The following is a 22,651-nucleotide window of genomic DNA, read 5'->3' on the forward strand; positions in this document are numbered from 1 at the left end:
AAGAAAAAAATATTAAAACTTATATATTTTCAGAAAAAATGTTTTCCAACTCACATTCATATATGTATGTATATACATATGATCTTTTTCTCGTTCTTATTATAAATAGAATATGCTCCTAAAATTTTGCCGCTTATTTCTAAAACATCCTGTAAACAGACATACACGCAGAGTGCAGAGGAAACAAATTACGTGCATTTCAAAAAATCACGATTGTTAACTGCGTTGAGAGGTGTTTTAATTAAAAGTATAAAGTTAATTATAATCTGAAAGAAGTGACTTTTCAAGGTGCGCATACAATCCAACGTGGAGGATACAGATCTAAGTTTGCGTCCAGTATCCGGACGTCTCCGTGGAACAATAGTCAATAAAGAAATTAGCAATTCAATCGGAACGTAAAAAGAGAAACGAAAGAGAAAGTATAGCGGTATAATAAAGTCGATGTTTCAAGCGCTCACATTTTGAATATAAGCAATATCTCGCTGCATTTAACAGGTAATTCCCTTCGGGCTCGGTGTCATATGAATACAGCTACTTCGCACCAGGCGACAATGGGATTGCAACTCTTGGAATTTATTAAAATGTACATCATATACCGCGATGCAAGAAGGGATCCGATCGAGACACGTTCTCCTCGATCGCTTTCCAATTGACGGCGTTGAATCTTTGTATACTCGTGATAACGCGTATATTCAATATTCGTATATCTCTCAGAAGCATACAGGGCGTACTTTTTAAACCGTTTAAACGTGTTGAGAGGAAGGCGAACATGTGGCGACGGAGCACCATTCAATATTTTACGGAATATATATGTATCATTCGTAAGGATTTACGAAACTGTGCACCATAACGAGGTATATACAATTGTCGAGAAAAAAAAACGGAAGCGAACAATTGATTAAGCATATCAAATAAGTACGTGATATTACTAAGTGTCACCACGACGTCCCTCTTGACTGTAACGATATAGCCGTGGCAAGTTTCAACAGAGACACACGGATGAAATATACATCATGCTCACACGCGTTTTCATCATATGTATAACTTTATTCCGTAGCCTATCGTCATATTTTTCTATCTGTATTTTTTAGTACGGTCCATACATCGCGACGTGTACTTCACGGGTACGAAGGATACAATTTGTATTCGGACGATCTTTCCATGTCGACGCAATTAATGTCACTTCGCGAAACTTGTATATCTTACGCAGATATATATTTTTCCTCTTTCCTTTGTATTACGGACGATTTGTGTGCGTAAAGAGTTTTGGATCAAATGTTATTGCTTTCTTTGTAATGAATGTACGAAGAAATGAAATAAAAATGTGTTAGTCGATGGTATTTTTGCAGTTTTGTAGCCAAGTGCGTTCTTGCTTATCTCAATAGAAGCAAACAAAGAGAAATCACTGTACTGGAGAACCTGGAGAACCAAAGATTTATAACTGTTTACATGTGTGATGTCTATCTATGTAATATGTAACATTGAATGTACTTTCGAAAAGGTGAATCCTTCGATTTTTTTCTCGATTGGTATACTACTGTATTTTGATGTCTTTGATTACGAATATGATCGTGAAAACTATCGACAAGATCATTTTCAATATTTAAAAAACGATTTTTTTCACATTTTTCACGCTTTTTGCGTAGAAAATCGTACGCCCCTTCGCAAGGGGAAGGGGGGGGGGGGGGTAAGAGTTACTTCGCGTGGAAAGTATATTTAACCGTAAAAATGACCTTGTCGGTAATTTCCATGATCATATTTGTAATTAGCACACAAAAATACAGTAGTATAGATTAAAATCGTTTTTTAAATATTTGACTTTGAAAATGATCTTGTTGGTAATTTTCATGATCATATTCGCAATTAGGGCATCAAAATACAATAGTATACCAATCGAGAAGGAAATCGGGAGGTTTACCTTTTCGAAAGTACACCCTTAACAAAATTTTTTAATCTTTTAAATATCATTTCATCAATTAAATTTTAAACTTTGCAATTTTTACTTGCAAATGTGCTTTATTAGAAATTAGAAAATATCAGCAGTTGTTTATATTTTATTAATTATTATGAAATCAGGATTAAGAGTTGTACATATAGGAACTATTTAATCATGATAAGATCAATTAGCAATTTATTGCTTTTTCATACAATACAGTTTGTAGACTATAATACAAATAGAGAAAGACGAGAGAGAGAAAGAGAGAGAAACTGAAGTTATAACAAGTGTCGAAAAATGTTGCAAAAATATTATTGAACATGGCCGGAGACACTACCGCGTCTCCTGATAATACAACAAAGACATATATGTGTAGTATAAATACTATCCATATATATGTATGTATTACGACTCATATATATTTATACATTATACCAAACTGCTGTTTTTCATATATATATCTATTATATTTACTCGAGGCTGCTTGTCCTATTTTCACGAATCTGCTGGTTCAAATGAATAGTGTACTACTTCCTTCTTAGGAAACTGTTTCTCCAGCTAAAACATATATTGCTAGAGTATTAAAATATCTAATTAAACCAATCACTGATTAGTTTTCTCTGCTGAATGTAGCCATTGATATAAAAAAATACTATTTGGAGTACTGACCCTTATTTGAACAACTGGATAAGGATTCACCAAGTAAGTGAGTCCAGCAAAAGCAAGTATAGTTGCAAGCCATATTGCAGATCCCACATATGGATTAATTCTGTAGTTATAACCATAACTGAAACGGTCTTCACCCATAATTTCAAAATTAGCGTGTAGCTAAAAGGAGGAAACAAAAGAGATATATTTAAGAATATCATAAATAAATTTCAAAAATCTTTTATATATGCAATCTCACCGTTTCATGATAATTTTTCCTAAATATCGGTATGTCATACGGATAGTATGGGTCTTTAGCAGCCGGTCCTATCATGGGTAGTTTCGGGTAGTCGCCAAGGTATTCCTCAGGAGGATTAGGTTCATATTCCTTAGGATGCAAGTGATATTTCTCGGCAATCTTGTCATGTTCCTTTTCTATATATTTTTTTGGCTGCCAGAGGTAGTTCCATGGATGTGCTGACGACAAACACAGTATCAATTAGTTTTATCCTTGCTACATAAAATTATTACAAGACAAATCAATATTCAACATGTTTTTATACATTTTTCCAATGCGTCTGTATGTTAGATTTCGCTGTGTATTTTACTGAATGTGAAACAATAATTTAACAATAATAAATAATAATAATAACAATTAATAGTAATAATAATTAATAATAATAATTTAATTATATAATAACAGCAATCCTAACCTCGTCACAGTCCTTGGTGGAGCAGCAACTTTATTTATATAAAATATGATGAGAAACAAATTGAAAATGATATGTATAGTTACTTACGTTTGTCGGAATAACATCTCACTGCAGTGTACAAACACGCTTTATTTTTCAACAGTTGAATTGACAGCCTACCAGACTCTCTGGTTAGAGCCATTTTGTTGTTCTAGAGTGCGTTCTAAAGCCTTTCTGGTTTCTACACTTTCTACTCCATCTTGGACTTCAAATTTGAACGGATCCCAGGAAGAAATGACCGTCAATTTGATGTCAAATTGATGTGAAATCAATTCGATGTCGAATCAACATCGATTCGACGAGTCATTTTTCGTTGGAATATTTTCAGGATGCACGAATATACGTATTGTCTACAACACAGCTCGATAAACCACGCCGTGTTTCAAATAGCTGCATTTTTATTACGAATATTACGATCCCGGGAAAAAAAAAATATATATATGAACATATTTTATATATAATTATATGTAATTGTACATAAAATATGTCAATTTTGTATATAATTACATATAATTTTATATGATTGTATATAATTATATATACGTAAAGAAAATTAATTTGTCGGTTATTTGATCAACGCTGTTTCGCTCGAAATCTATGCGAAAATATGCATGTCGCGACGGATATTTTTATTGAGGAATATTCCATTTTCCATTACACTTGGTTCGCGTCGTTCGCGTTTGTTCGTGCGAACGTGCGAACGACGCACTTTTTGGGTGCGTTCCGTTTCTCGCATGATGCGCATAATGCATCGTTTATCCTTGTTGCTCACCAAACGTTAAACAAGGACAATGGATGGCATCATGGACATCATGCGCGATACGGAACGTACCTCTCGACTCGCTGCGGTTCGCTGCGGAAGCGTTGCGATCGCCATGTTCGGCGATTGGCTGGCGAACGACGAACCTCAGCGTTCTGCCGCTACGGCGACTCGGCGAGAGAGTGGAAATATGGCCGACAGCGTGCGTTTCTTGGAGTCGTTTGGCACAGCGTAGGTTTCGTGTGTTCTCGTATCTCTGATAAGAAGTGTACGCGTGCAGTGACATACGCGGAAATGATTCCAGGGTGTCCGTTGTGATTACGTGGAGCCCGGAACGGTACGTAGAACCCTGAGATGGGCGGCACCATTGGCAACGGGATGCGCGCACCGTAGAGAACACCGCGCTTCGTCAGCTCCGGTTTACCTTCTGGCTTCGTTACTGATTACGAAACCGTATTTTCTGTCCGATGAGTTAGACGAGCGATCGGCACAGTGTTCTCGAGCGCGTTGCGTTATCTTGCTTGCTCTTTTCGAGTTTAATACAATTCTGCCTTCGGCATCGAGAGATGAGAAATAGATAGATAGAGGGAAAGAGAGAGGTGTATAGAATATGTTCTGTTGTAGACCTCTCGGATACAAAAACTCTCTTGAACTCTCTTGAGTTTGTATTTTTTATAATGAGAGATTATCTCATATTTAAGTGCATCTATTTGAAATATTTGAACTGTACAGTTGCACTTTGCACACTTAATTAATGGTGAATTCGGTCACTTGCGCTACAGTGGAATGGATTAGTGCACACTAAAGGCTGCTTTATGTATCTAAATGCAGTGGCATAATATAATCAACTTTGACAATGAAATAATATTTGTTAAATAATGTAACAGTATTATTCTTAGGTATTTAATTGTTTACAATATGTATATACATTTACATTTAACTTTGCTAATTTTAGTGTATAGCAGCTATTTTATTGTGCGCTAATATATGGTCTGTTTTCTGTTCCTGCACTAAACTGTTCTAGAACTCCCTTTCTCGCTTTAAACAAATATCAAACGTATATCTATCTCACTTTAAGTTCCAAAAGTGTACGCTAGTTCAGTTACAGAAAACAGATACTCTATTCTCCAAATTCTTTGAAGTAGAAGAGATAATAGAAATTTTTGAAGTAGGTAGTCATGAAAGAGAATTTAGAACTGGTTCTTACATTTGTATTTTGTTGTAATATTTTCAGGAAGTAAGCCTCAGATAAACTGGAACCTTTTGAACATAATAATATGGCGAGTCCTTCGCCACAATCTTCACCTATGCCACCACCACAAGCACCTAGTCCCATGGGACCTCCACAACAGGCACCATCCCCATCTAATGCACAAGGCAGTCCAATGGGACCGCCGCAGCATCATCCTCATAGTCCGACGCAGGGTTATCAAGGTGGCCCACCCATACCGCCAGGTGGACCACCCATGTCGCAACCACCACAACAACCGCCACCCCAACAACAGAGTTATCCACCTCATCCACAGCAAATGCCACCGAATATGGGTCCCCAGGTATGATTACCGTGATAATTATATCTATGCTCTTAAGCCTAATTTTTTATTATCCGGTTAACTTGTGATTGAATTTTACTTCATATTTTATTATGAGCTTTAATCTTGCTATCATCATAGATAACACTCATTGGATAAAACATCAGGTTAAGCCTAACCGCAAGTTAATCAGAAAATGGAAAATCAGACTTTAGTTATAGCAGAATTTGATGACTTGCATTACACTAAATTAATGCATGTTAAAAGCTACTATGCATGAAATTAGAAAAGTTAATTATAAAAACATATAAATATTTTAACTTTTCACTTGTCAAATAGGACTTTGAAGGTACAGTCAATATTTCAGTTGTAAAGTCTAGCAGATAAATTTAAATGTGTAAAAAAATCAGTAGAACACAATCGAAATTTTATAATAATAAAAGCTCGTTGTTAAAGTTTTTACAAGTATGCAAGAATTTTTTTTAGATTTTTATACAGTCTGGAAAAATATAAAAATCTATACTGAAGTTCAAAGATCAAAGTCTGCTGACGGAGGATGCAAAATTCTATGTGGTCAACGGAAATATAAATATTTAAATATTCAATGATTTTGTTACGTTATTTAACAGAATGTATATGTATTATTTCATTATCAAAATTCATTATATTATGCCACTGTATTTAGATATTTTATATAAAGCAGTTTTTTTTATGTACACTAATTTAGTGTTGTGCGAGTAACTGAATTCACTATTATTATTTGTAATAGTTGTATATGTACAGGTTATGAAATATGAGAGAAATATTTTTATTATGGCATTGATTGCATTAAAAATTGAAAGAGTCGATTTACAAATACAATATTTATTTATTATTAACATTGTGAACACTTATTAATTTTAATACAATACAATTACTGAAATATACAGTAACTATCAGTGCAGAGAAAAGTACAAGCTATATCAGTCCTAAAAATACAATCTTTTGTAAATTTAATGCAGCCTTAAGTCACGTTTAATAATACTGTGTTTTTAAGTCTGCATATATATGCGTTGTTATAATATGACATTTAACGAGCACTACATATAGTATCGGTATAATTAATTTAAATTTTTGTTTAGTATCTCGCAATCGGCTTTCTTAATAAGATCTACAAGCTGTTGTGCAATTTGCTGATTGCATGCCGCTATAACCTTTGGAGTCATTAAATCTAGTTCTCCCCCTGTAAATGATAATTTTTGATATTAACAGAATTTTTTTTATATAATAAAAAAAATTTATTGAGAGTTTTGAAGTTGGACTAAATGGAAAAATAAATTTGTAATAATGTGAGATTAAGTGTTAATGACAAAAGAGTCATATTTACCATCGGTATCTATCACAACTCCACCTGCTTCTTCGATTATTAATTTCCCTGCTGCAACATCCCAAGCATCGATACCTTCAATATGATATGCCTCCACAGCTCCCATTGCTACGTAGCACAACGTGAGCGCTGCTGTACCTAGTGACCTTATTCTGAAAGAGAAGCAATTTATTATTAATAGTTTTTGAACTAATTGTTATATACATTATTATACGTTTAAAATATTTTAAAGAATATTTTAAAATATCTTCAAAAAATATATTACCCATGAGTTCCTTGTACAAAAGCGTGCATTCTACTATATACACTAGCTAAATACTGAGGATCCTTTGCGAGCCATGGTTCCATAGCCACTAATGATTGAGATATGTCTGGAAAAAATAGACGTATTATATATAATTATATATATATTTTTAAGTATTTCTTACGTGTGAAAGTGAAGTAATTATTTGGATGGATAAAGCAAACAGATAGATTGTAGCTGTAACACCACGTTTTAAAGTAATTGCTTTATGAAGGACACAACATTAACTCTGATGTCTATTAAAACCGCTCAGTCTGCGATTTTAATGGGTATTGGATAACCTTCCACTGGACCGTAAAATAATGAATTTCTTACACTCATTTTCAGCAAGGCCACCATGATATAGTAACACGTGTAATAAATTAGATTGATGTGTGTCTATGGTATTACATGCTTCATGAATCATGCTATTGTGTGTATGTTTCGAATATGAACATATTTTAAGTGTATAAAACTAGTTACCTCTCATGTCAGAAGTTTTTATGGGCTTTCCATTAAGGAAGGCACCGCAGTGTCTCCTCGCCGAAAAGAATTGTCCCATAAGAGGATTGTATATTATCCCGATTTCCACCTTTTTGTTTACTAGTAGCGCTAAGGAGATGCATGTATGTGGAAAACGGTGTACAAAGTTAGTAGTACCGTCTATCGGGTCTATTATCCACGTAGGGTCATTGGTTAGTTGAGGTAGACAGCCTTCCTTTGCTGCTGTTTCTTCTCCAATAAACCTGAAAGATTAAATCTTGTTATAACCACCTCGTTACTGACTTGTTGTTAGCAGTTGACCATTAATCACACTCTCTAAAACATTTAGAGTGAATTGTCACTCAAAAAAGTGAAATCTCACTCTTAAGATTGAAAATTGAGCCACTCTTTTTCAAGACTGATTAAATTTTCACTTTTTAGAGTGAGATTCCACTTCAAAGAATTTAGAAAATAATAACTTACTTGTGCGATGGAAACTGTATCGATAATTGTTTTATTAATTTATCCTCTATTTTGCGATCATATTCTGTAACAAGGTCCCAGTCAATTCCCTTACTTTTGATATTCTTTCTGCTATTGATTCCATCTTCTATTATCTACAAAGAGTGAAATTCTCTTTCAATACATTTTGTGTAAATTCTTGTATTCGAGATAATATTTTTATTAGTGAAAATTATTAACTATTTACGAACATTCCATAATCGAATTTTTTTTGACAGTTAATTTGAAATTTGGTTTTCTTTAGCAATAATACCATAATTTGTTACTACTTTTTCTAATTTTTTTTGTATTGCATGTCTTTATAGTTTAGCTTTAAATTTTGTCTAAAAATCATGTATTTCTATATAAAATTGGTTACTGAATCGGGAAATGATAAAATTAAAGATTGGAGAAAAGAAATATAATAGAAACAAATATTTTTTTAGTTAAAACTCACATTTCTCCTTTTTTCCTCTCCACATTTTTTTTTGTGAATATTAATGAAAAAGATAACTGCATTAAAAAAAATTTAGACTCTGACTAAAAATATATTTTTTATCATTTTTGTGTATTTCAATCTTTAATTTTATTATTTTTAAATTTAGCTGCCAATTTTACATGAAAATACACGATTTTCTGATAATTGTATAATTTTATCTTGTATTGCGGCCGAAAATCTCCTCTAAAAACTTTAAACGTGCATAAAAATACAACTTAAAATATCATGGAACGATACGCACATTTATGGTACATTTTATCTTTAAATGATATTTTGATTTTTTCGTATACTGTTGATTAAAAGTTTTTTTACACTACTAAAATTAGCATTCGTCTTGTGAAAACATTTGTTGATATCTTGAATTATTGACTTCGGGATCTACATTTTCTTTATTATTTAACGAACGGAAAATCTTTCTATATGAAAAGCATTAACAACAGCTCATGTTTCACAATCTCGATTTCTTTTTATATCTTGAAAAATAATCAAAGAGTTTACGAGTAAACCAATTCTTATACATTTGCAAAATACACTCTTCCGGTTTTCTAAATAACAAATAATTTTAATTATTATATTTCTGGAGATATTTATGTGCCCTGCATCATATAACAATTGAAAAATATTTGAATATATTTGTACAGGTCTACCAATGCAAAGCTAAAAACTAATGTTGGCATTGTGATGAAATATAGGCAAAATAATTGAAGTCATTATAAAATTGGCACATATATAGCAATATACTTAAGTACATAAGTAGAGAGTTAATAGCTTTAAAAATGTAAAAATGTTATTTATTGAACATTTGCTAATGCATGTTATTGAGACACAATTGAAGTCAAGATGTTCACGTGACCGTTTATATAAAAATTTTTAACCGATGGTGTATGTGAAGAAAAAATTATTTTTTTTACACGGTGTAATAGTGGCAAATAATATAATTTTATAAATCAGAAAATTTATAACTGAAAAAATTACATTTAATACGTAACATTACTGAAACTCTCAAACTCAGTGTTTGATAATTCAATTATCTTATTTGCATTGAAATTTTACATTTGTTTACTAAACAAATATTAACCAGGTTGAATCAATCTTATAATATCTCGCGTGACTTGGCAGCTATCTATGAGCATCTATCTAGATATCGCACTATCTCGAAATGTAAGTACTTGTCCCTTATCATATTTTTTTTTGAATAATAACATACCTTTCCTGCATACAAGACCAATTCTTCAGCGATTCTGTAGTATTCGTCAAAATTATTTAGCTCGTACATCTTCCCCAATCGTCTCTGTCCCTCTAGTACGCGAATGAAAAATGATCACAGTCTTCACACTTACACAACTGTTTCGTAAACTGTACTCGTCTTTTCGGTGGCGCTGACTGACTGATATATGCGTGAGACTACTCCGACTGTCAACGTGCCAGATCGGATGCACGAATGAACGTTGGAGGTAGGAACGGCCGAAACTTATCTTACGGCCGATGATCGCGAAAGTTTTATTCCGTCCGCGATATGACGTCAGAGCGTAGACTGGAAGGTAGTTGATTACGCACATGCGAATCTGGGGTCTATATCCTCATCACGGTTTTACGTACTTTCCGTGAACACCGCGGTATTTTTCTCCTTCTTGCATTCGTCAATAGGTTCTATAATTAGGTGACACATCCTAGTCTATGGATTTTCCCTGCGGGGATTGCATTAAACTTTAAACCCTTACTCGTTAGCGATCATTAGATAAACGTAGTGGAAGGAAACAGATCGTCAAATCACTTCTTTTGTATATTTTTAATTGTGAGCATAATTATGGAATGTTCCATTCTTGCGTTAATATGTAATTACCTATCTTTTTTAATTGGCTATTTATAGCCTCGAGGAAATCTATGTTTGCAGAAACATGATCGAGAACATGAGGTTGTGAGGAAATAAATCATTTTATTCAGTTTAGATGGATTTATTAATATCTACTTTATGTTCACATAAATCAGGTAATATATTTCTACTTCATTTTCTAATTAATAATATTCCTTTGTAAGGATTAAGTGTATTACTTTCTGCATGATTTAATTCGAATTTTGTTCTCATGTCTACACGATGATCAGCTTCGCGGATGAGCCTAACAACGTCGCGAGCGATTCCTTCGTTGCACGCCGCTACCGCACGTGGCTTCATGATATCGATCGGTTTACCTGAAATAAGAAAAAAAGGACGAAGGATTAGTCAGTATAGTAGTCATTGGAGCGTAACGAAATGCAAAACGTGGTAATTGGTGATTGGAACACAGCACAAAGTCGTACAGATAAAAATAAGCGTAAATAAATTGCTCTTACGCACTATAGTTATTTTTCATGAAATTTTTAGGTCTTTTTTTTAAATGCGGCCACGTTTTATTATTAGTATTACCGTTGCGACTGTTAATTTAAACGACAATGCAGAGTATGATCATATAAGTTATAATAACCTGTTATGCGGTCCACGACGACGCCTCCAGCTTCTGAAATAATCAATGATGCCGCGGCTATATCCCACGTCGAAATACCAGGACCTTCGATGTAATAGGCCTCCACGATTCCAAGCGCGATGTAACATAACGTTAATGCCGCCACACCGAGAGTGCGAATACTTCAAGGTGAAGTAAATAGCGCAAGAAGACAGTACAAGTTAAAATCTCGTTGTTACAAACTTGCTTCTAAGACTTACCCCTGAGCCGCTTTGACGATGGTTTGGATCCTCTCCACCGTCTTCTCCCGTAGATCATCTACCTTTATGAAGCCCGATTCCATGCAGACCAAAGCTTTCGATAATTCTGCGAAATTTCGATATATATATATATATATATATAAAGTTAACATTTGCGAAATAAGTAACGTTCATACACAATGACGCTTTCTAATTTTATCCTTGTGATGTATTTTTAAAGTGTAGTTATGATTTCTCTAGATCATTACCGCCACGCACTTACAATTAGCGTGTTGCAATGCAACTGTTAGCAAGAGTCGATCTATAATATATGTCATTCTTTAACTTGAAGGTAAAGAGGCGAATAACCTGAGATACGATACATCTATATATCTTTTATATTTTCTAACAGCAGGAGGACGTTGATTGTCCTACTTTCAATATTAATACAAAACTATTACATTATCTCTTTTAGTCTGAGACCTTCAGATATGTGGAACTGGTTAGAGCAGATTCTGTTACTGCGCAGAAAAGTATCATATGTCATCCTCCACATTCTTGACGTTTTGTCCACATCGCATATCTTATCAATCAAATTACAGAGACTAATTTGTTACCTTGTATTTTAGACACCTGAATCGGCTTTCCGTTCAAAAACGCGCCCCTTCCTTTTCTAGCCGTAAATAGCTGCTCGAGAATTGGATTGTACACGATACCAAGGACCATTTCTTTTTTAACGGCTAAACCGATGACCACACATGTGTGCGGGAATCCGTGGATGAAGTTGGTGGTTCCATCGATGGGATCTATGATCCACGTAGGAGCGTCAGTTAATTCTGGTAGGTCTTTGCCAGTCGATTCCTCTGCGATAAACCTGATCGTATAGTTGGATTAATTTTCTATACTCGTGTAATGTTTGCTTTTTGTCAAATGATACGGTGTTGTTTGAGAAATGTCTACTACCTGTGGTTTGAAAATGCTCGTTTGAGTCCGCCGATTATTGTATCCTCTATCTGTCGGTCGTATTCGGTGACGAGGTCCCAATCGCCTAATTTCTCTTTGATATGTTTGAAACCGTTGATAGAATCTCGCAGAATCTTAAGCAATACTTAATATTTAATATGTATTACAAAATAATTGAAAGATTGTTGAATACACAAATAAAAGATAAAAAATAAGATAAACAAAAAAGATAAAAACATGAGATAAAACGGTTATTATGTTCATGAGATAAATGTTTTTTCCACATTTCGAAAATGTACAATTTATACTAGAGATGCGTATAATTGTGTAAAGATTTATGCTAGAGATCGCTTGATTTATGGTATTTCACAATTTGCACGGCGAATTTGATTTTTCCTGTTTGAGTACGGAAAAATTATTCACAGCGCAGAATAGATTTGTTTATCGCTCTAATCGTTAAAAAATTTGAAAGGATTATTGAATTTATCACTAATATATATAGATTATGACGTCATTAAGATGTTCTCTTTATTTTCTTTAATTCAATTTTTGAGACGTGACAAATAATTGCTAATTGAATGACCTTTGATATTTATTGTTTTTGATAAAATTATACAGTGTAAATTAATTTTAATTGATTAATTTTGCCGCTTACAAAATGAATAAAAATTCATAAAAACTATCGCCAAGATTTCTTTTATTATTTACAAATAATTATTATATTCCTATTAGTAGTAAACTACGTCGCTTCTGATATCTTTCTAGGAATTGATTTCTAATTTTATAGAAGTTTTATTATAATGTTACGGAGATGACGAAAGAATAGGATGACAAATAGCATAAATTTGTAAAATGTTTTAGATGTAGACATTTCTATGATACATAACACACTCGACTTTTAAAATTATCTGAAAGAAGATTTCACATCTGACATTATAAAGTCACATTCTTTCCGTTTACGTCATCCTCAAATATGTAACCATGGAAGCATATATAAAGCAATGTTTTCCCAATGTTGTACCGGTTGATAAGCGATCGTCTCAATGATATCGCTTAATACGTATTTTTAGTTCATTCAGTCCATTGATGTTTTGTTCGATGACCACGTGGAACATTCATTCTTATCGAAGATGAGATCGTTCTTGCGATGTATGCTCACCTGGGCAGCCTCGCGCGTCAGTTTAATAGCAGTTTCGTAGTACACGTCCTCGGCGTATCGTGCCATTTCCGTACAACCTGGTGAACGCGCAAACGTGCGTCTGTTTCGACCTCGTCGGCAAAAGGCGCGAGCTAGCACTGTGTCGCCCGTGTCTGCACCTCGTGCTTTTTCACTCAGAATCGGTCGCGCCTGCAGCAGGAGGTACGATCCAAGAACAACGATCAGCGCAGTCTATCAAGTTTTTACCTCGAGAGCTTTAACTCCTTGAGAAGTTATTTAAAGATTATAAATTTTTAACTGCTGCTACTCGTCAACAGAAGAAAATATTTGATAAATGGAAACTACCAATTTGCCCATTCGTTATACACATATGATATCTTTGATTGCGGTATCGTGATCTAAATCCTTTAACTAACACGTCACGTTGATTTTTGTAATGATGAGCTAATAAAACTGGATGTAAATAATGTATTTTGAGATTTGATGATGTCTATTCAAGACTATACCGTCTTGTCTGCTTTATGAGATAAGAATAATGCCATTCTAAAATAGACCTTGATTTTATATTCCGTCTGAGATGTACTTAATTGCACGCACCTGCCATTCACCACAATGATGTGAGATGCCTCCCGACGACGCGATTGTTTTATAAAGAGGATGGAATGATCAACGCTATCTCGCTGGTTTATTTCCCACACGATGTTTAAAACCTCTTTCTAAACGATTTAAAAAATTACGAATTTTTAATAATACTATCCTTCGCAGTGATTCGGGAGATATCTCAAATAGTACGACAGCTATTGTGTGTGTGCGATTCACTTGCGATGGTAGATAGCGATATAAAGTCGTAATAAGATATGCAAATTTTGCGTTAATTTCCACGATAGGAACTGCAGGTGTTACAAGTTTCACGTCCTCGAGTGGTTTAGTGGTCAGGCATAAATTATAATATAAAGTTTGAATCTAGTCTATTTTTGATTGTGTTACTCGACTCAATCATAAAGTGTTTGTAATAATTCACAAGGCATAAAGCCCATGGCACATACAAAAATGTAAGACAGTAAGACGTAAACCATAAGGAAATCGTAACATTGAATTCGTTACTGGCCTTACGGTTTCTATTGTGCCATTTTCTTTTGGCTAATTTACTTACTTCTTACATCTTACTGCTTTACGTTTTTGCATATGCTATAGCTTAAGCTTACTTAAACTTATATTTGCTCTGCAATGTATATATCTATTTTATCTTATGGCTTGTTTGTAATGTTTATTTCATTAATGTTTGTGATTATTTTGAATTTACTAGAAAAATAAGGATTACTCTAGTAAAAAATATGTATTTCTAGAAAATCTGAAATATTTCTTAGAAGAATCTCTCGAGAGACTTGATCTATAATTATACTAATTTTTTTGCTTAACTTATTAATAGACAACGTTATTGATTACATAAATATTTTCTAAGTTGATATTATTGAGAATTATCTCTAGAATTTTATTATTATTTCACAATATTTTTTTGATTCGGGATTTCTATCATTTCCTACGTTTATTGTCTATAAGATTTTCTGCTTGCAGCTTACACATTTGTGTTGCGCAAGTAATGTTCCCTAATGATTGGCTCGATCTTTATTCTGCCTACATCTATGTCTCTATTTGCTTCAATACGCTTTTGCAAATATTTTTTTATTCTAATTAAAATATTGGAATGTATTTATCTCTTTTATCAAGAATTAAATCGAAATCCAACATTAACATTTATTGGAATCAACACTTTTTTTTACATTTTTTTTCTTGACATACATCACATACGTGACATAATAATTGTTTATTTATACATTGCAATGGTTTAAAAAAGGTGCACATCGCGAGAACTCAATAATGCGTTTAAAGGATCATTCAAATTATATACATTATATATCGAAAATATCATTGAGACCATCCATTGCAATGAAAGAAATTAAAGTTTATAACACGCGAACAGCAGCTATAAATATTCATCGCACACAGTAAATAAAAAGATTATCGGGAAAGATTTTTTCAGGACGTCGATAATTAATTTTATTACCTTATCTTCTAATGTCAGCATCTTATAAGACAGACGGCATACAGAAACTTACCAAACTATTTTAATTTTTAATTCAATATTGTGATGCTTTCATAATGGAATATTTATTATGTTATGGTAATCAATCGATTATTTTGTTATGGTAATCAATCGATTATTTTAAAAGTCGATAATTAATAATATTAATTCAATAACCAGAAAACTTACCAAATGTGTAGAGAATACTAATGACAGAAAACTATTTTAAAAAAATTTTATTTAATGGAAAAATAATTTAAATGTCGATTTGATGATGAATTGCATGGTAATTATTTAAATTAATATCTACCGCAAATTTCATACTAGCGAGAATAAATAAGTGTGTATTATAATTTTTTTCACTAAAAAATAAGTGGTCTTGGATAACATACATGATCATTTATTATTATGGCCGCCTACGAGTTTCTCCTTCCAGTTTCTGAATAAATAATTCTATTTATACACTGACACAGCTTAATAATATTTTATCATTGCGCACAGAATAAATTAAAGCAATCCTTTTTTTTTTAATATTAGATTTTATATACCTATCAGTAAGTACGATACTAACATTATCGTGTTCACTAAATCTCATAAATTGTGCCAAAATTTAATTTAAATGGTGTAATCTAAAATTTTAACACGAAAAATAATATCGATAATGTCACAGAATAAATAATTGTTTTAATATAAAATGCAATTTTGGGGAATAAATTTTATTATTGTGTGTAAAATGCATATATTATTATATTATCAATATCTTCATACCGCGTTATATATGATGAATGTTAAAATTTTATAATGAATTTGATAATGCTTTAAGTAAGCTTTGCAATAATTTTAATTTTATTCGTAATAACAATGGGAAAATTGATCCAGAGTAAAAAGAAAACTAATTATGCTAATTCTCATTTTACAACATTACACATTGGTTAACACATTCGAATTGATCTCGTAAGTATGACATCTGTAAGTGCGTCAATAGGACTTTTTAACAGAAACTTCTTTAGACTGATTTTTATAGACAATTTCCTTGTATTACGTGGTAGATACGTCCGCTGCTGGAACACACCTCCTGTTTAATACACTCAGCTCTTGAATGAATTAACGTGAGTTATTTATTGCCTTGCGTCAGGTTCTTTGAGTCTTTTTCTTTGCGTTTTAAATCTGTATCGATGTTTATTTTAAATATCTCTCGTGTTAGACTTTCGTTTGCCGCTGCAGTAATATTTGCCTTCATAATATCATAAATACCACCTGTGAAGATGATTATAATAATTAGTTTTGCAGTAATCGATCATCATCAATTTTTGCGTTTACTACTCTATTAAAAGTCTTGTATTATTCTACAAGAAATCGTCTGATTTTAACCCTGCGTAATTCTGATAATTAAATCTAAAATTTCCGACTGTGTTCTGTAATTGTTTGTACAAAATAATTGTCTTTTTATTCATCATAATGAAAGTATTTCAATATGAATATATTTATCTATAATTGCTTTACAAGTCAATTTTCTGAGCTTGAATTTTGTTAATATTTATCTTCTTCTCTAGACAGTAAATTAAATATTAGATATTTTTTTTTAGGTAAATTTTTTAGAGAAAAATTTTTTTTACTATACTCGCAATTCATATCGCGACAGAAAATTAGTAAAATTTAGCCATATGATATTTGTGTGTTTATTAATTTATTATTTACATTATCATACCTTTCGAGTCGATAACAGTTCCACCCGCTTCGCGTATAAGCAGCGTTCCTGCTGCTATATCCCAAGGTTTAAGAACACCATCCGCGTGTAAGACATCTATTATACCTCGCGCTAGGTACGCCATGCTCAGTGCAGCTGATCCAATGCATCTGATACTGAATTGATAGAAAACGCATAGAAACCTTTTCAGAATAATAGGTATATAACACAGCCTAGATATACATCACGGCTAGGTAAATATATATTACATAAGTGAAAAAGATTTGGTCAAGGCGCGGTTTTTCATATCTAATCATTTCTCTGTGAATTTATAAAATTTCCAGTTCAAGTTAACTGTACATCGATTATTTGTCGATCTTGAAATATAATTACGTTTTACTTACGTCTGCGTCGCCTCAATTAAAGCGATTAGCTTGGCTGTATATATGTCTTTGTCCTTTTTCACGTATTTTATAATTGACACATCACTCCCTATCATAGCTTGTTTTAGATCTGCAAAATATTTGAAGCAATGAGAATGCACTTCTTACAGGTGCACTCAGATGTGGCTTTTCCCACCCGTCGCGAAATTATTACGGTTCTTCCCCCTGAATGAATCAACTGTGTGATTAATATAGGTAATCCAGAGCTTGCTGTTAAAAATAAATTGTTATTGAACCGAACATATTTAGTACTGAGTTTGCATTGTTTGCAAGATGGGAAGATACATAATGGAAATCAATTATGATCGATTGCAAAGATTGTGCAAATTATATAGAATAATTACAAAATGAAAAATGTAGCATTCTGAAAATCTTTAACAATTGTTGTGAAAACTCGGCGAAAATTAATATTTTAAAAAATAATGATATTGATAGTGTCGCTTCTATATCTTACCAGTGATATTAGAGACGTGAATCGGCTTTCCATTCAGAAAAGCGCCTTTGCCTTTTATCGCACTGTAGAACTCTGAGTTCGATGGATTGTAGATAATGCCTAAAACAAACTCTTTGCGGACCATCAAAGCTATGCTTATGCAGAAATAAGGCAACGAATGCATAAAATTGATGGTTCCGTCAATTGGATCGAGGAACCATGTTGGTGCGTCTGTCAATTCTGGCATTTTTTGCATTGTAAATACCGTTTCTTCCGCGATAATCCTGATATAAGAGATATTTTAGCGGAACATTTAATTCCTTAGGTATTAATAGAACATAATACGGTCTTACGATAAATATTATAGGATTAATTATTAAACTTAAGTTTGATTATCTAATGATTTCCTGTTTGTCTGTTTTTATGCGATTACAGTTCATGTTGCATCTCACCTGTGATCGGGAAATTCTTTGGCTAAGCCATCAATAAATAGTTTTTCAATTTGCTGATCATAATTGGTTACAAAATCCTCTTTATTTTTTTTATATATAATTTGTTCGTCCTCACCACTTTTAAGTATCTATGCAGATAAGTAATGCAAAATATATGATTATATCAATTGAGGAGCAGACTTTCAAAATGCGTTTTGTCCAAAATTTAATTTTTTTAGTTAGAGATGGTAGTAGCGTAGTGTTCAGTGTTGAATGACTTATATTATAAGCTACTTTGAGATGTTAAAAAAACATTTTTTCATCGTTAATTTATATGCTGAAAAAACATAAGATATTTTGAAACACATTGTGTTTTTTAACTAGAAATAAATAAAATGCATTTGTTTAACATTTTTAGCAATTGTTAAGCAGTTTTGTTTAATATTTCACATCCTACTGATTGACATATTGTTCTTTTCTATAAAGTGCGTAGTTTTCTTGTGTGCGTAGTTTCCTTCTTTCTAAAAACAATCAAACTCATGGCTAATGAGAGTCAGCGCGAACAAAGGTGCGCAATAAATCTTACACAAGTAATTTTGTTAATCCATCCGATGTGATGACCTCATCTTTGTTCAAAATCTTGAAAATTTGTACGTTTCGATTCTCTTTTGAATCTTCGTCAGCAAACTTCTTGAACCATATTAGATTTTGCGAAACGTTCAATATAGAGTCACTCGCAGGTTGCCAAAACTGAAGTGTTATCTACACGATCGCCAAATCTTATCATGAAACCTTGGATAATGTCTTTATTTTCATAATTAAACACATTCTGTAATACATTTTATATATTTTGTTTAAACTCCGTCCAATCCATCTGGAGCGACAAATGCGACACATGTTGATAACAGTTTTGGCAACCTGCGAGTGACTCTACATTGAACGTTTCGCAAAATATAATATTGTTCAAGAAGTTTGCTGATGAAGATTCAAAAGAGAATCGAAATGTACAAATTTTCAAGACTTTGAATAAAGATGAGGTCATCACATCGGATGAATTAACAAAATTACTTGTGTAAGATTTATTGCGCACCTCCGTTCGCGCTGACTTTCATTGGCTTTGAGTTTGGTTGTTTTTTGATTGTTTGATGAGAGAGAGTCCTTGTTCAACATATTTATTTCCTTCTTTCTCGTTTACTAAAAATTACAAATTTTGGACAAAACGCATTTTGAAAGTCTGCTCCTCAATAATTATATGAAAAAGAAAGAAAGTTAAAAAATATTTAAGAAAATAATAGTTAATGTAAACATATGTAGCTAAAAATTAAGAGCGAGTGAAACTCGTATTGACATTTTTTAATCATCTTCGGGAGATTCATGTGAAATATTAAATATTTATTCTGTTGTAAGAATTTCATAAGTCGAATTTTTTTTATCTTTAATCTTTATTACAATGCACAACGTAACAAAGTTGCAAAATTTGACGAGAAAAAATATAAGTGAAACAGATAACACGTTGCGTATAAGTGGTGAGGCACTAGCAAAATTGCTGCTACAAAGCGTACCAGTAGATAGAATTTAACAATGTAAGTAATAAGAAGTGAGTAGAACAAGAGAAACATGCTATCATCCACATATACACACAACTCACACACATTCACACGTGCACACCAAAAGCCCAAAATGGGATTTTAGCCAAGCTGAGATAAAGTGATGCGACCGAGCAGCTCTGATACAAAGGAAAAAAACTTTTTTATAAGTGCATTGTTTGAAATTAATTCAAGATGTTTACATGCTGCCTTATAAGAATTATTTCAGTTATATCTTTACAAATCCTTATTTATTTATTTACATATGTATAATATACATAGTACAACTTATCATTCAGTTTTATCTCCCAGAATTGTGCAATCCTTCCGCTTATGCATGAGCTGTGACTCACCTTGCCAGCTTGTAATACAAGTTCTGTCGCGAAATCGAAACACTTCGCGATGTCCAGATCGCACGACATAACTGCCGACGTCGAGAAACGTGCCGGTATGTCTAATCGAATTCCTGTACTAACCGCTAAATGAGGACTTGTCTTATTTTATAGGTATCCTTATCTCTAATTAATGATATTTAATAGCGCGAATAATGCAGATAATTAAATATCAACATTTCAAACAACTCGTGCGCGTATATTTTGTTTGGATAACTTGTCATAACTTATAAGAGGCATTAAAAGGCTTTATAGAAACTTGAAAGTTTGCCTTATAATGGAAAGAGATAATTTCACGTTTATTGGTTTCCTTGCACACATGAGTGAAAAACGCCATATATATTGACTTTTAATACATAATATTTTATACAATTATGCATATTAATATTATGTTCCTCGCGTAATAAATAACATTATTTATTATACAATTATAATTTATATTTATTGAATAGAGTCTATATTTACTGAATTAATATTGTACAAAAAGTTAAGATTATTCTAAGTAGCAAATTTAATACTTATTGTAGAATTTGCAACACTTGTATAGCGATAACAAATTGAAGCGTCAGTGATTCTATTGATTACTTCTGATTGGCTGTCACGACAAACGTTGCGAACTCTATTTCGTGTTTGCGATTTATGTAGAATAACCATTAAATTTTTGAGACATACCATGCAGAGACATCAATAATTCGCCTTCGTATCTTACACGTGTAAAAACGGTAAACTGGCTAATGCATGACAACATTAACAAATATTAACGAATACATTGGCTACCAATGCTAAGCCAATGTTGACTATATATGAATATGCTGTACGAACATTAACCACGTGTCTTTTTATAACATGATTTAGTACACGAATTATCTTTATGAATGTAAGTCAATATTTAGCGAATACGTATAAAGTTGGTCTACATTTGAAACCGCCCCTTTACATGCGTGTCATGACTTAATCATAAATAACAATATTAGTAAGATAGGTGGGGAAAAGGAATTCGGCTTGTGGAATTTCATTAGTTATATTACGAGCACAGACAAAGCAGAGCCGAGCGCTCGTTGAAACAAGTATTTAAAATTTATGAGTTGCTTACGAATTAAACGTTAAGAAATCTTTTATAAATAAAATTTTATGAATAAAATAGAGAGTTCTTTCTTAAATACGACTAATTTTTAATATTATTACGTCACATTAAACATTTCTACTTTAATTATACATGAATTATAATGTATTTACTATGTATTTATGCCAGATAATTATATACGGTATGTGTAAAATATTGTTTATCACTTTATGTATTCGAGATATTAGAAAATAACAAAGCGTAGATAATGTTACTTAGTATTCAGTAACTATACATGCGTGATATTTTATAATACACTTTCAACGCTCGCCAATAGGCTTGGTCAGGCCCATTGTTATTCTCAAACAAAGTATGCTCCTGTGAGCTAGCCTAGCATGCTCTCTTACAATTAGCGTTATTAATCCCATGCATGACCTTGTTCAGTACACTGATTTATTATACATTGTACTTATCACGTTATAGCGATTTTCAATATCTCGTGATTGAATGTATTGTACACTTTGTTTTAAACAAATAATAAATAATTGAACGCGTTTGTGTCCTATCATCGTAATTAACTATTCGTAAATAATAAAATTAGCTATTTTAAAATTATAAACAATGCTTACTCGAGACATATCATTTTAATAAGGACGTGACACTAGTTTTTTTAATTATTTTAAATAACATTGGATAGAAATGTGTATCTTCTCTAAAAATTATCGTTATTTCAAGTTTTTGTTTTCGATTCGCATAAAGACGTTATTTTGCACTCTGTAATAACAGCATTCTTTAATGAGTTTTAAGATCCGCATATTTTATGTTTTATTAACTTTACGAGTTTTCTTTTGCCAGCTTGCAGTTACCGACAGCTAGCAGCTTTGATGACATAACGTTGAATTCTTCACCTAGTAAGAGCAAGAAATGATTTAAATAAAATGTTTTTTTAATTCTAAAATAATCATCATTAT

The 22,651-nt window shown here is 32.5% G+C and overlaps 4 protein-coding genes across 8 annotated transcripts in view; 1 reads left to right on the forward strand and 3 right to left on the reverse strand.

Annotated features, from left to right (window-relative positions):
• Nucleotides 1-2,391: 2,391 nt before the first annotated feature.
• ND-ASHI (NADH:ubiquinone oxidoreductase subunit ASHI) lies at nt 2,392-3,512 on the reverse strand. Its single transcript, XM_018517034.1, has 4 exons — nt 3,385-3,512; nt 2,844-3,061; nt 2,606-2,764; nt 2,392-2,494 (listed from the first exon to the last, which is right to left on the reverse strand). Exons 1-4 carry the CDS (start codon nt 3,476-3,478, stop codon nt 2,432-2,434), a joined length of 534 nt encoding a protein of 177 aa, XP_018372536.1. The 5' UTR covers nt 3,479-3,512; the 3' UTR covers nt 2,392-2,431.
• A 761-nt stretch (nt 3,513-4,273) lies between these two features.
• The window catches only part of brm (ATP-dependent helicase brm), a 31,306-nt gene continuing 12,928 nt past the window's right edge, over nt 4,274-22,651 (forward strand). For all 4 annotated transcript variants that reach the window (XM_018517074.1, XM_018517075.1, XM_018517076.1 and 1 more), the window contains exons 1-2: nt 4,274-4,433; nt 5,331-5,649. In XM_018517074.1, coding sequence (XP_018372576.1) covers nt 5,374-5,649 — 276 coding nt within the window. In that variant the 5' untranslated portion in view covers nt 4,274-4,433; nt 5,331-5,373. The remainder of the gene's footprint in view (nt 4,434-5,330; nt 5,650-22,651) is intronic.
• On the reverse strand, nt 5,662-20,706 carry LOC108767310 (inositol monophosphatase 2). Of its 2 annotated transcripts, XR_001940418.1 has the most exons (7): nt 20,579-20,706; nt 18,661-18,788; nt 18,230-18,492; nt 17,737-17,845; nt 17,354-17,508; nt 16,699-16,902; nt 5,662-5,673 (listed from the first exon to the last, which is right to left on the reverse strand). XR_001940418.1 is itself a non-coding variant. In XM_018517079.1 (6 exons), the coding sequence occupies exons 1-6, from the start codon at nt 20,645-20,647 to the stop codon at nt 16,760-16,762; spliced, it is 867 nt and encodes a 288-aa protein (XP_018372581.1). In that variant the 5' UTR covers nt 20,648-20,706; the 3' UTR covers nt 16,478-16,759. The 2 variants fall into 2 exon arrangements, 1 of the variants encoding a protein (XP_018372581.1); XM_018517079.1 differs by lacking the exon at nt 5,662-5,673 and having other exon boundaries at nt 16,478-16,902.
• LOC108767311 (inositol monophosphatase 1) lies at nt 6,547-10,217 on the reverse strand. Its single transcript, XM_018517080.1, has 6 exons — nt 9,968-10,217; nt 8,244-8,377; nt 7,761-8,023; nt 7,260-7,365; nt 6,995-7,146; nt 6,547-6,850 (listed from the first exon to the last, which is right to left on the reverse strand). The coding sequence occupies exons 1-6, from the start codon at nt 10,034-10,036 to the stop codon at nt 6,729-6,731; spliced, it is 846 nt and encodes a 281-aa protein (XP_018372582.1). The 5' UTR covers nt 10,037-10,217; the 3' UTR covers nt 6,547-6,728.

The sequence above is a fragment of the Trachymyrmex cornetzi genome, unplaced genomic scaffold (genome assembly GCF_001594075.2).
Source record: "Trachymyrmex cornetzi isolate Tcor2-1 unplaced genomic scaffold, Tcor1.1 scaffold67, whole genome shotgun sequence".
In the NCBI taxonomy this organism is placed as follows: Eukaryota; Metazoa; Arthropoda; class Insecta; order Hymenoptera; family Formicidae; genus Trachymyrmex; species Trachymyrmex cornetzi.